The sequence below is a fragment of the Calypte anna genome, chromosome 2, assembly GCF_003957555.1.
Source record: "Calypte anna isolate BGI_N300 chromosome 2, bCalAnn1_v1.p, whole genome shotgun sequence".
NCBI classification, from domain to species: Eukaryota; Metazoa; Chordata; class Aves; order Apodiformes; family Trochilidae; genus Calypte; species Calypte anna.
Window position 1 is genome coordinate 6,062,260 of NC_044245.1, and position 14,081 is coordinate 6,076,340.

General features: G+C 44.1%; 1 protein-coding gene across 3 annotated transcripts; it reads left to right on the top strand.

The window, feature by feature from the left end:
• The first annotated feature begins 5,078 nt into the window (after positions 1-5,078).
• GORASP1 (golgi reassembly stacking protein 1) lies at positions 5,079-13,770 on the top strand. Of its 3 annotated transcripts, XM_030445891.1 has the most exons (10): positions 5,079-5,285; positions 6,027-6,075; positions 7,688-7,768; positions 8,694-8,897; positions 9,548-9,634; positions 9,958-10,088; positions 10,625-10,766; positions 11,196-11,340; positions 12,247-12,402; positions 13,083-13,770. In XM_030445891.1, the coding sequence occupies exons 1-10, from the start codon at positions 5,275-5,277 to the stop codon at positions 13,358-13,360; spliced, it is 1,284 nt and encodes a 427-aa protein (XP_030301751.1). In that variant the 5' UTR covers positions 5,079-5,274; the 3' UTR covers positions 13,361-13,770. The 3 variants fall into 3 exon arrangements, with proteins under 3 accessions (XP_030301751.1, XP_030301750.1, XP_030301752.1); XM_030445890.1 differs by lacking the exon at positions 6,027-6,075 and having other exon boundaries at positions 5,081-5,285; XM_030445892.1 differs by lacking the exon at positions 6,027-6,075 and having other exon boundaries at positions 5,082-5,285; positions 8,694-8,783.
• Positions 13,771-14,081: the final 311 nt, after the last annotated feature.

The following is a 14,081-nucleotide window of genomic DNA, read 5'->3' on the forward strand; positions in this document are numbered from 1 at the left end:
TTTGCATGCTCCACCACAAGCTACTCCCTGCACACACGTTGCTTTCTAAGCTGGGTGGAACAGCAAAGAGTTGTGAGCTATAAGCACTGACATTAAGGAGAGCTGTATTGGGTCAAACCACAGACCCATAAACACACTCTCAGCCTGCCACAGCAGCACTAAAAAGCCTGGAAAAGACAAAGACTGGGACAGTCATAAATGGCACTTCCCTCAGACAGTGTCTCAGTCTTCAGGTGGCTTCTGCACAGAAAATACCTTTTGTTAGATAGGTTTCTGTGTACTTATCAACATTTCAGATATTCTTCTTCAGTGAACTTGCCCACTGCCTCCTTGGGGCCAAATGAACTCTTGGCATTACAAAGTCCTGTGGTGGAGAGTTGCAGAACTCAGTGAAGTATTACATGAAAAATCACCTCTTGTTTACTTTGAATGTGTGCCCTCACAGCTTCAATAGTCCCCTTGTTATTAAACGGAGAGCAAACACTCAGTTCCTGACTACCCTCTCCACACCACAAGTGATATTATAGCACATTCTCTCTTCAGTTGTCTCTCTTCCAAATCAAAAAGCCCTGGTTAACTTCTCTTTCCATACGTGGTAAATACTGATACCAGTAATCACTGCTGCTGCCCTTTTTAAAACCTTCCCATTTCTATTATTTATCTTTCTGAAATGTGGGGACAAAATGGGGGAAAACTGTGACTTTAATACAGTAATTCAGCAATGTCCTTTCTCTTTGTCTCCACTGTTCTCCTGATAGTTCTTTTGGATTAATTTCCATTATTATGGATTTGCTTTTTGGCTGCTTCTGATTTCTGAAATGACACATGGTAAACTCCAGTTCTCACTCAGACTGCTGCTGAGCAGCTCAGAGCCCACTGTGGCATTAGTCAGGATTTTTCCCCACGTGTATAATTTTACGTTTATCTGCTTCTTAATTATACCTGTGGTTTTACTGCCCACCTAAGATCCTTCTGCAGTTCTTAATTGCTCCTTGGTGTTGCTGGTTTGAATAATTTGTGCTATCAGTGCCTTTTGTCATCTCACTGCTTATCTCTTTTTTTCCCAGGAACTTTAGAATGTGAAGAAAAGCAGGCTGTAATCACTTTTTTTTTTCTTTTCTTTTTTTGTTTGTTTAGTTTTAATAACTCTGGGTGATTTTTCCAAGCAGTGATCACTCACTTCAATACTTCACTTTTTATCTTTTAAGCACTCATCCAAAAAAAGATACCTTATGGTATTGCCACTTAGTTTCCTTCATAAAGTTTTGATGAGGGGGTTCTTGAAATCTAAACCACCAGATCTCTCCTTTCTGTATGTTTGTTAATGCCTTTACCAACTCCAGTAGATGTGTGAGACAGGACATCCCTTTTTCTTGACTCTTCCCAAGAATATAGTACACAGGTACCCACTAGAACTTTTATTCTAGTTTCTATCATTTTGTTGACAGAGGCATACAGACCTCCTCTTCAGATTATTTGTAGAAATAAAACTATATTGTCAACACTTCTGTTCTTCATTGGCATGCTTGTTGTAAAAGACTTGCTGAAGAAAAGGAATTAAAAAAAAAATGTGATAAGGTTCCCAAGCATTTAGAAGAAAACAAAGAATAAAAATATTTGGGCCAATTTTATTTTTTCAGTACTTAGGTATGCTTTTACCATATGCTCAATGGATAGGATCAGTTTTGAGCCAACACTGGGAAAAAAGGCACTTAAAAAGGATTCTGAGAGTTTCTTGGTCTCTGGAGAAAAATTTAGCCATTATGTATGGTTTTCAAGTATAAATAGTTGTTGAAGTGACAGGGAATTAAAGAGCTTCATCTTTTAGCAAAGGAAGAGGATGGAGAATGCAACTTTCTTTTCTCTTGTCTTCATGCCTTACACTTGAACCACAGAAATTATGTGGATGGATCCTTTAGAAAAATGACATTTTGGAGGTAAGAGCAGTGACGACCAAGGACATCTGCTAAAATGGATGTTTTTATACTGGAATGCAAATATTTAAGCAGGTAATATAACTGGGACTTTAATTGTATTAATATAGGAATGTTTCAGTTTATTACTCTAAAAACTCAGAACTTTTCCATTAATGAATAAAGGCATAATCAGAATTGATTCTAAGTAAAACACGGTGGAACAGGCATGAAATTTCAGAGGAGTGGAAATATCACTTCTTAATTATTATCTAAACACGAGGTTCCCTATGAACTGGAAAACAGCAGCACTAGACCATCGATTTCCTTCTTCAGCTCTAAGGCTGCTAATGGTCTGAGCTGGTAGAAACTCTTTCTTGAGTGTAATACAGAATATATGGCCCGCAGGGAGGAACAGAACAGAAACACTTTCTCTTTTGAAATGTGCAAATTACATATTGATAAAAATATATTAGTATCTTTCTGCATTGCACTAACAGGAGTATACTTTTTAAATGGTTGTCAGAATGAGGGCATTAGCCAACTGTTTTTTACAGAAGTTGTAAGAATATAGGGTGAAAAAAACCAAAACTAAGTGCAAGTCAGTTTCTGCAAAAAAAAAAAATTAAAAAAAAACCAAGGAAGGCTCTGAGACCCAAACTGCCATACAGCTTTGTGGTCATTTCAAAGAGATGCAGTTCGGGGGGGTTTCAAGAGGGGATAGGCTGAGAGAATGAGGGGAACCCCACTCAGCTGCCCGCTTCCCCTCCCCTCCGAGGAGCCACAGCCCAGCTTGGGGCTGTGACAGACTCTCTGTGGGCCAGCGCCAAGCCCTGGCAAGAATCAGCGACCTCCGCACCCTGCAGCCTCTTCTCAGCGCTCTTCCATCTCTCCTCAGTCAACCCTGGTCCTCAGCAATCCTCCTGCTTCTGTTCTGTGATCCCCTCCTTCTCCTCAGCGCTCGCTCTCTTCTCAGCAATTCCCCCACTTCTCCTCAGTGCTCCCTTTTCTCCTGGATGCTCCCTATCTTCTCAGTGCTCCCCCTTTTCTCCTCAGCTATCCCCCCAATTATCAGTGCTCCCTCTCCTCTCTTCAGTGCTCCCTCTTTCCTCCTTCAGTTTTTCCCCTCCTCTCCTCAGCGATCCCCCTTTTCTCCTCAGTGATCCTCCCGCTTTGCGATCCTCCCTCTTCTCCCCAGTACTCCCTCTCTTCCCCTCAGCGATCCCCCCCTTCAGCGCTCCCCCTCCTCTCTTCAGTGCTCCTTCTCTTCTCCTCAGTGCTTCCCCTCCTCTCCTCAGCACTCCCCCTCCTCTCTTCAGCAATCCCCCCGCTTCTCATCAGCAATCCCCCCACTTCTCATCAGCAATCCCCCTTTACTCCTCAGTGATCCCCCCACTTCTCATCAGTGCTCCCCCTTTTCTCATCAATCCCTCTGCTTCTCCTCAGCAATCCCCTACTTTTCCTCAGCACTCCCCCCCCTCCCCTCAGCAATCTTCCCTCTTCTCTTCAGCGCTCTCCCTTTTCTCTTCAGTGCTCCCCCTCCTCTCTTCAGGGCTCCCCTTCTCTCCTCAGTGCTCCCTCACTTCTCCTCAGCACTCCCCCTTTCCTCCTCAGAGCTCCCTCTCTTCTCCTCAGTGATCACTCTGCTTCTCCTCAGCGCCCCCCCGCTTCTCCTCAGTGCTCCCCATTTTCTCCTCAGCGATCCCTCTGCTTCTCCTTAGCGATCCCCCTGCTTCTCATCAGCACTCCCTCACTTCTCATCAGTGCTCCCTCTTTTCTCCTCAGCGATCCCCCTGCTTCTCATCAGTGCTCCCCCTCTTCTTCTCAGCAATCTCCCTTTTCTCCTCAGCGATCCCTCTGCTTCTCCTGAACGCCCCCCCTCTTCTCAGTGCTCCTTTTCTCCTCAGGAATCCCCCTGCTTCTCTTCAGCACTCCCCCTCTTCTCCTCAGCAATCCCCCCACTTCTCATCAGTGTTCCCACTCCTCTCTTCAGTGCTCCCTCAATTCTCCCCAGTGCTCCCCCTTTTCTCCTCAGCGATCCCCCCCTCAACTCTCTCCCTCCTCTCTTCAGTGCTCCCTCTCTTCTCCTCAGTGCTTCCCTTCCTCAGCACTCCCTCTCCTCTCCTCAGTGATCCCCCTTTTCTCCTCAGAGCTCCCCCTGTTCTCCTCAGCGATCCCTCTGCTTCTCATCAGCGCAACCCCTCTTCTCCTCAGCAATCTCCCTTTTCTCCGCAGCGCTCCCCCTCTTCTCCTCAGTGCTCCTTTTCTCCTCAGCAATCTCCCCACTTCTCATCAGTGTTCCCACTCCTCTCTTCAGTGCCCCCTCACTTCTCCTCACTGCTCCCCCTTTTCTCCTCAGCGATCCCCCTCTCAACTCTCTCTCCTCTCTTCAGTGCTCCCTCTCTTCTCCTCAGTGATCCCCCCTCTCCTCTCTTCAACTCTCTCTCCTCTCTTCAGTGCTCCCTCTCTTCTCCTCAGTGCTTCCCCTCCTCAGCACTCCCCCTTCTCTCCTCAGCGATCCTCCTCCTCTCTTCAGTGCTCCCCTTCTTCTCCTCAGCGCTCCCTCTCTTCTCCTCAGCGCTCCCTCTCTTCTCAGCACTCCCCCTTTTCTCCTCAGCGATCCCACTGCTTCTCATCAGCGCTCACTCTCTTCTCCTCAGCGATTCCTCTGCTTCTCATCAGCGGTTCCTCGCTTATCATCAGCACTCCCCCTCCTCTCTTCAGCGCTTCCTCTCTTCCCAGTGTTCCCCCTCTTCTCCTCAGCGATCCCCGTGTTCTCCACAGCAAGCCTCCTCTTGTCCTCAGCGATCCCCCTTTTCCCCCGCAGCGATCCCTCTGCTTCTCATCAGCGTCCCCCCTCCTCTCAACGATTCTCCCTTTTCTCCTCAGCGCTCCCTCACTCCTCTCAGCGATCCTCCCTTTTCTCCTCAGCGCTTCCCCTCCTCTCCTCAGCCCTCTCCCTCTTCTCCTCAGCAACCCCCCTGCTCCGTAGCTATCCCCCTCCTTCCCTCAGCTCCCTCTCTTCTCCTCGCAACAACCCCCTCGCTTCCCCCGCCCCCGCCCCTACCCCGTCGTTAAGGGACTTTACGTCACGCTCCCAGCCAGGGAGCCGAGTGGAGCCGATCGGAGCCGATCTTCCTCCCCCGCTGCTCATTCCAGGCTGCCGCGCTCGGCGCTCGCTTGCTCAGGTCTGCACCCCCTCAGCTGAGGGAGCTGCGGGCGGGCGATGCTCGGAGCCACCGCAACCGCAACCGCCGCAGTTTGAGCGATCCGTCCGGTCCGGTCCGGCCCAGTCCCGCGGTGGTGGGGATGGGGCTGGGCTCCAGCTCCGAGGTCCCCAACGGCGGCTCCGAGGGATTCCATGTTCACGGGGTGAGACGGCGGCCGCCGCCGTTGGGCGGTTTCTGGGTGGCTGAGGAGGGGCGGCGGGAGCTGAGGCGGGACCCGGTTCCCCTCTGGTCTGGGGCAGGCCCAGACCCCAGCCCGGCCCTGGGGAGAGCTCTGGGTCGGGGGCGGCGCGCCCGTGGTTCGGGGTCTGCCTGGTCCCCACCTGTTGGCTCCTTCCAGGGAAGTGCCACGGCGGCAGGGGAGGAGCGGCCGCAGCTTCCCGGGGACGGTGGGTGCCCGCCCCGGCGGCTTCACCGGGCTCAGAGCTTCGGCCTGCGAGGTGCTGGCAACTGGGCAGCTGAGGGGGGAACCTTTTGTGCGTCTGAAATGCTGAATCGGAAATGGAGTCAGAAATACCGTGTCCAAGAGAGACATAGCCCTCCCTTCCCTGCTAACCCTCCAAATTCCCTGGAATTGCAGATTGGGCTGATTTCTCTGTGGATCCTTGCAGCGCCTTGGCTGGGGGTTAATTGCTGCTCAAGGAAGTGTTTTCTTGAGGGGCTGCTTCTCATAGTGCAGGATCCAGGTGCAAAGTTGTTGTAACTCCTCTGGCAACGCCTGCACACACCGTGGTTTACCTGCGTATTTTGCAGCTCAAAGATAGGTGGAGGTATTGCTGACAGCTTCACAGTTGTTACATAAGTTGTAATTTCATTTAGTTTATGATCTTCCTCCCTGACACGAGAGTGGAAATGTTGTTACCACATGCAGCTTTCCACCTCACAGGCATTGTCTTTCTCAACATCCCAAAGAGGTCTTCAGGGTACCAGCGCTGGTATGTAATCTGCCTCTTGTCAGTCTTGCTAAGTGACTTAACTCCATTAGAAACGATTGTTGTCCGTGAGGTGCCTCCTCCTATTATGTTAAGTCCAGCAGAGAACTCAGTTTTCTTTACTGGAGGATGATTTTGGTAACCTACAGTATGCAGAAGGCAAATGGATTTTTTTTCCTCCAGGGACCTCATCCAACTTTTGATACAATGTAATTTTGGAAACTGAATGCTGCAGGTTTTATTTTTTAACACCTTTCTGTGGGAATCTATATGGATTTTAAACATGTTAACATCAACATCATCAGCTCTCTAATAACTTCTGTGTATTTCTTTAGAGTGCACTGTCATTGTGTGACAGGATAGTGTCATTGCAAGTCTTCTTGCACATTACTCCACCTCCTGATTGTAAATAAACTTTTTTTAACCTTTTTAACACTTGGTTCAGTATAAGCTGGATGTTTTCTTTTGGTGCACTTTAGGGTTGTGATGAAAGTTAGTAAGTTTTAGCTACTTCTCCCACTGTGGTCACAGTAGTCAGTCTTGACTGGTTCATAAGAAAGCATGATTTTTTTTCTCCTTTTCTTTCAAAAGCTTTTGCTGAAGTAACTATGCTATTACTTATAAATGTTTTATAATTTGTGTAGACAGTTATGCCAGCAAATGCTTGTTACAGCTTTGTTTAAAAAAAAAATAAATAGTTTGGTAACACCAGGCCAAATTTAAGATGTTGCAGTTTTAACTTTGCTAGCCATGAACTTTTTAGTTTAGATGGTGTGTGGGTTATAACTTAGCACTTACATTGTGGGGTGGCTCTCAGGAGTACAATATATTGCTGGTTATGGGCTATACTGCTGAGCTCACGAAAAGCAAAGCTAGAAACAGGGTGAACTGTTACCCTCTTAGTGATGGTTCCCTTAATATCCCATTGCTATGTTAGAATATCTTAAAGTGGGTTTGCTCACATATGTTTTGTGTGCATTGAGTTCTGTGTAAGTTTTGGTGGGTTTTTTTCCTGGTGTAAATGCATTTTAATAACTATTCTCTATGTTTGCTTAATGTGTTTTGTGATAACTTGGTTATAACACCTACTTCTTATGAGTCTTTTGCAAGGGAAGGCAATCTTCTAGACCAGTTTTTGTGATTAGCCATAAGTTTCACAGAACAGTTTGTAGCAGTCTCTTGAGTGTTTCTAATGTGTTGTACATTGTGGTAACTTAACTGTAAGTTGTGTTTATCTAAAACATAGCTGTGATGTAGATGGAGACTCTCAACATGCTCAGGCTGTTTGTAGCATGGAAGAAAATTCTGAAGCACAACTTTGAAAACTAAGCCTCTTTCTAAAGTTCTCAATATTTATTAATTCCATATTGTGGATTCTGCATCACAATACTTGTGTCTCACATGGGGTTCAACCTGTTTTTTGCAGCTTAATTAGGACACAAGTTATTCATAGTTCTAGAAAAGTAAGTTCGTAATTGTGGACTACTTCCTGAGGCCTTTCATTTGGTATCTTATCTCAGGCTCAACTCAAAAGTAAATATTGCGTCAGGTGTTCAGATCAAGTGTCATTTAGTGTATCTGGAGATGAATGTATAATAAAATGTGTGTTTTTTAGGTCCAAGAAAACTCCCCAGCTCAACAAGGAGGACTGGAACCTTTCTTTGATTTCATCATTGCAATAGGACACACTAGGCTTGTAAGCCTCAAATGATTTTTACTCTTTTATATTTTTTCCACCTGCATGAAACATGGGTGTTGTAATGATGAAAGGGAGAAGCCAGTAAATAGAGCTTTCACAGTAAATAGAGCTTTAAATATTGACCATTATATTTGGCACTAACAAGAAAGTAAAACTTGGTGGTGTTCAAAGTCTCTTCTCTGGCTGGATCCAAACTTGAGGAAACTCTTAGTTATGCCTTTAGTCACCTGAACCTGTTAACAAATCAACACCATATTTATGATATTACTCATCCATGCATGTTTTCTGCCTCAAGGTAAATATTGAACTAGTGACTCAGTGGCAAGGGCTCAACATTGTTTAAACAAACTTATTTCAGTGCTTGATAAAACATTAAAAGGAATCATGGCCTGCCTGCTTATGCTTAAAACTGGGAACACAGTTCTTGTGCATTGAGTTATGAGAGAAAGGCTGACTTTTGGTTTAAAAGCTGGCAGCTTTCCTCTGCTTCACCTTAATTTACATACAAGCTGAAGTCATTAAGTCTGTCTTGCTTTCATTAGTGGAGGTGTCTTTCTGGAAGTGATCATTATAATGGTAGATTTTAATCCTTACTGAGTAAGGACTGGGAGCCAGAAGTATGAAGTAACAAGTTGCTGCATTTGTTACAACTACATAGTTGCTGATGTTATTTAATAGCAGTTAGGAAGAACAGGAAAGTAAGTGATTACGTGGAGTAATTACTTCTGTAAAGGGACATGGGCTGACATGCTGACTTCTTGTGAATAAAAGAAAATTGAACTGCTGGGACAGGTGGTGAAAGCCCTAACTTTTACAGTTTTGATTCTTTGTATTCAAATTCTGTCACAGATGTGAGGCCTGTGTTACAGGTACAAGTAGAAGTAATATTAATATTAATCTTGTCTCTTTCTGTGCCCTACAGAATAAAGAAAACAGTATGTTGAAAGATCTGCTGAAGGCAAACGCTGAGAAAGCAGTGAAGTTGGAGGTGTATAACATCAAAACAATGAAAGTAAGAGAGGTGGAGGTGATCCCCAGTAACATGTGGGGAGGACAAGGTCTTCTTGGAGCCAGTGTGAGGTTCTGCAGTTTCCAGGGAGCCAATGAACATGTGTGGCATGTTTTGGTGAGATGGAATTCTTTGGTGGCTCATTTGTGCTCATACAACCTTGTTTTAAAGTGTAATGTTTAGAAGCAACCTGTGTGTAGAGGCAGAATGCTGGAATCTCACAGAAAGGGACAGTCTTAACACTTTGTCTGAGCAATTTGAGCAGGGGACAACACAACAAGCGTTGTCTGTTGCTGTGCAGAAAATTAACTTCATCCCAACCAACTCACTCTCTCCCAGTCAGTATGTGATGGAGAGGTTTTCTCATCTTAAAGAATCAGCAAAAGCAAAGTCTGTCTGAGTAAGTGTCTCTGTGTTGCCTACTTCATCAAAGTAACATTAATGTTGCAAAAAGATTACTTCAAAGTTAAGAGAGAGAGCAGAAAGAGAAGAAGAGTCTAGGGAAGACTGACATCATCTTTTGTTGTCGTTCTGATTGTTAAAAAAATGCAGCTTTTCAATGTCTTCTGAGTATCTTGAATTAGTAGTAGCTTGGTCTTTCTTACTCAGTGTGGATCTGGATGATGCAACAAAACTCCTGTTCAGGGGCTTCTGTTTTATCCCATTTAAAAAAAATGCCTTTTTGTTTTTGGAGCTAGCTTTCCCTTTTGATGCTGGGGTAGTTCATCCTTCTGCAAGTGTAAATCACACATGTTGCTCTTTCACAGGATGTTGAACCTGGATCTCCTGCAGCTCTAGCTGGTCTCCAGCCATACACTGACTATGTTGTTGGATCTGATCAGATTCTTCAGGAGGTAGGACATGTTCCTTCAAGTAGCAATGGTTTTCGTGCCTGCTAAGTGTGTGTAATGTTGCTGTTTTTTTTTTTAATTCTAAATTAAATAGCTGTACATGGGGATAGTGTTTGGGAACTAGAGGAGGTTGATTTTTATGGCTGAAGTAAACATCTCTTTCTATGTGACAATAAAAAAACTGCCCCTAAAGATCAAGCTACTCAAGTGAGTTTTAGTCTTTTCTCGGGGTTTTCAGTATCTTACTGTGAAGTAAATAACCATAAAATGCTAACTTGCTTCCAGCTTCTTGTTTGAGTTTAATACTACTTTTGTTTTTTTCTTAGTCAGAAGATTTCTTCTCACTGGTTGAATCCCATGAGGGGAAGCCCCTGAAGTTGATGGTTTATAACACTGAAGCAGATTCCATTCGAGAGGTAGTTGTGACTCCCAATGGAGCTTGGGGTGGAGAAGGAAGGTACTGACCTCCAGACAGTCACTGGCTGATGACAGGTTATATGCTCACTGTAAGTGAGCTCCTGTTAGGAGTGTTGTTACTACTGATTTTAAGTTAAGCCTTGTGTCCTGACACTTGCCACACAAAACATGTTTATTTTTCCATTAAATAAACTAGCTCAGAATTAGGAATTAGGCATGGTCTGGATCTAATCCAGCTTGAATTGAAACCCATGGCAAAACCTGTGCTGACCTCCCTGGTAGCAGATTTACTCATATTCAAACACTCAGTTAAAGCAAACAAAATCCCCATCAGGTCAGATAACACATTTTGTGTAATGTAAGCTCAGCTGTTTATGGCTAAATGTCAACTGCAGAGTGGTCCTTGAGTATGATAAGTGAAACCACTCTTGCAGGTAGGTATTTTAGATTTTTAGATTAGTAGATTTAGTAGATTAAAGACTCAAACTTTCATTTGAAGACTCAAAATTAAAAATACTTACTAGCTTTGTAAAGAACCTCTTTTTTTCCAAGTCTTGTTTTACTTCTCTTGTACAGCTTAGGATGTGGCATTGGATATGGCTATTTGCACAGAATTCCAACACAGTCAGTACTATCAAAGAAGAAGCCAGAAAGCAAACCACCTACACCCTTACCAGAAGCTGGAACTCCTGTACCAACTACTAATGGTTACACAGAGGTAAGAAACAAGTTCATGTCTTGCATGTTCTCTGGGGTTTCAAAACTTTCTACAAGTTTGAACACTCCTCTTACAGTGTATTTGAGTACAGCATAGGATTTTGCTTGAGTGAGATGGAGTGAGGTGAAGGGAAAGTGAGAGCTGATGACACTTAGCAGATGACAGATCAGCAGTGTTGGCTGATAAAAATCTTTGCCAGGTATTTTCTTTCTGTCTTGAAGACTTCCATACTACAGCTGTTATCAGTCAGTGAGAACCAAGTCAGAGGGAATACCTTAACAGGAGAAAAAAATTACACTTATAAGAGTTAAGTTCTAAGAACATACTGGCTTTAAAAGGCTACATTGGAACATGTCCTGATGAGTGGCATTGCTATGGTAAAGCTTTCAATATAAGAAGATGCTTTTCCCTCTTACTGTGTTATTCCAGACTCCATTATTGGCACCCACTTCTCAGGCTGGCAACTCTGAAATGCTTCTGAACTTGGATCATTCCACAAGTGAGGAAACGAGTGGTTATTCACCAGAAAGCTCACTTTCTCCTCCTCCCCCTCTTCAGAGAGTAATGGATCCAGGTATATTTTTTAGGTGCTTTTTTCAGCAATTCTTTAGAGGAGATCTAAGTAAACTAAGAAGGTCTTAAGTTTGAGGCTTAAATCACAGAACTACAAACATTGGTGGCTGTTTTCCTTGAAGTTTCTGGCTTCACTGGACTTTATAGCTGTACAATTTGGGTCCACTGAGCCTGGCTGAGGTTAACATTCTGCACAAGTCTTTCCACTGGTCTCAGCTCACATTAAATTAATCTGCATTCACTGGGAGGGGCCTGTCACTGACATCCATCTGGACAGAACATACCTTTTTTCATCTAGAGTTTTGTTTTATCATAGAATCATAGAATCATAGAATTGGCTGGGTTGGAAGGGACCTCAGAGATCATCAAGTCCAACCCTTGATCCACTACTGCTGCAGTTACCAGCCCATGGCACTGAATGCCACATCCAGTCCCTTTTGAAATATCTCCAGGGATGGAGAATCCACTACTTCCCTGGGCAGCCCATTCCAATGCTTGATCACTCTCTCCGTAAAAAAATTCTTTCTAATGTCCAACCTAAACCTCCCCTGGCACAACTTGAGACCCTGCCCTCTTGTCTTGATGAGAGTTGCCTGGGAAAAGAGACCAACCCCCCCCTGGCTCCAACCTCCTTTCAGGGAGTTGTAGAGAGTGATGAGGTCTCCCCTGAGCCTCCTCTTCTCCAGGCTGAACAGCCCCAGCTCCCTCAGCCTCTCCTCATAGGGTCTGTGCTCGAGTCCCTTCACCAGCCCAGTTGTCTCCTTTGGACCTGCTCCAGCACCTCAATCTCCTTCCTGAACTGAGGGGCCCAGAACTGGACACAGAACTTGAGGTGTGGCCTCACCAGCGCTGAGTACGGGGGCAAATATATCCAGAACAGAACCGTAATATTTACTTTCTCCTTCAGGATTCCTAGATATGTCTGGTGCTTCATTTCCTGAACTGACTGACTTAGCAAATGTGTCCAGTGTGTCTCCATCTGCCTCCCTCAACATGCCAGCAGCAGATGTGTCAGAAGGCTCAGAAAAGTTGCTGTCGAACAGTGAGGCTCCTGCTTATTTTGGTAAGTGTGTTCAAGCTTTCCTTTAGGCCTCTGACCTCATTTCTGGAATGGCACCAACTCATCTGCTCAACTGTGTCATGCTTTTAGGAAATAAGCCAACTTGAAGAAAAATCAGGAGGTTGGCTATAGTGAGACCGAAAAAAATACGAGAAATCAGCTTTAGAAGTGGAGAAAAACTAATAGAATGTTTTATAAGACCATAGGTTGTGTCTTTTTCTTGAAATGAAAATGTTGATGATGATCCAAATTAAAACGATGTTTTAGAAGTATTTCTAAAATCAGTGTGAGTTTTTGTACCACGGCCTTGTCTCCACAGTTACAAAGTGAAAACAAAATTCCAGTCCTCTTAACTGACTTTTTTATTTAAAATATGTTCACTTTGTGATTTCTCTCTTAAAAGGTGGGGTGACTGAAAGTTGTAACACAAAACCCCACGTTTTTATGTGTTATCTGAATGGCAGACCAAATGGTTTCTGGTCTCCTAAAAAACCTGCTTGCACCATCAGGTTTTTCTGGGTTTGTGTAGAACAGAGTAAACACAGCCCTTGTACTTGAGAACTGTGATCTGGTTATGTGTCTGTATGAGGTACTCAGCTGACTTCCTAGGTGTATGGGAACCAGAGGCACTGTCTGTTAGCCTGAGAACTTTTGTTTTTTTAAAAAGTATTTTCATTTCCCAGAGAATGCCAAAGCTTTGGACCCTGAAGATGTAACCACACATCCTGAAGGTTCAGTCAAGCAGCCTGAATTGGATGAGTCACTGCCTTCAATTCCACCATTACCTTCTTTTGCTCTCCCTACTGAAATTTCTTCAAAACCACCAGAAACTGATGCTGATAACCAAGAAACAAAGCTGCTCTTAAACACGATGGAGAGCTCCTTAACTACTACTCTGGAGAAAGGTGATGAAGCAGCAAGTGAACAGAAAGAAGAAGCAGCTGCACAAGGTCACGAGTGAAATGGATGCTGCTCTGCTGCTCCTGTTTACAGACTGCCACAAGCTGTAATACTACAGCTTGGAATATTTTTCTGATCTTGAAAGATTGACAGCTATTCTATTTTGTTAGACTAGACACTATTATATAAGAAATCATAGGGAATGCATAACCAGCTGTCTTTTTCAATTAATGTTTAATGGCTGGATATGTGTTCAAACTTTGAATGCTGTCCAAAATAACCAAATTAATGGAGAAATTAATGCAGAAATAAGTTGGGGACTGGCAAAATGTCAGGTTCCTGAATTTATGTTTGCCTACAACTGCTCCTGAATGTATTTATGAAGGCATGCTGCCTGGACAGTAATGATGATTTTAGCAGTATGATTGATGGAATTAAAAAAAATTATTTATGGTTTTGGCTTCCTGGAAAGCTTTTCTAATGGTACACCTCAATTTGATATGACAGGCTTGTGACTTTAAAGGCCTTTCCCTACCCAAAGACCTCTTTATTCCTACTTACTACCCTCCAAACATATTTTTCTTGTGTTAGAGTCCTTTCTTTAAGTTTTTCATGTATATTCTCTAAAACTCCTTTTACAGGAAAGGAAGGGCCACGTGGTTTGAAGTTGGAGCCTACAGACAGGACAGAACTGTGTAGGTGGAGCCTGTCATCCACTTCAGCTCTTGACTGAAAGAGGTGGAGGGCTGACAGTGAAAAGGGAGGGGGAATGTTGGCTTTAA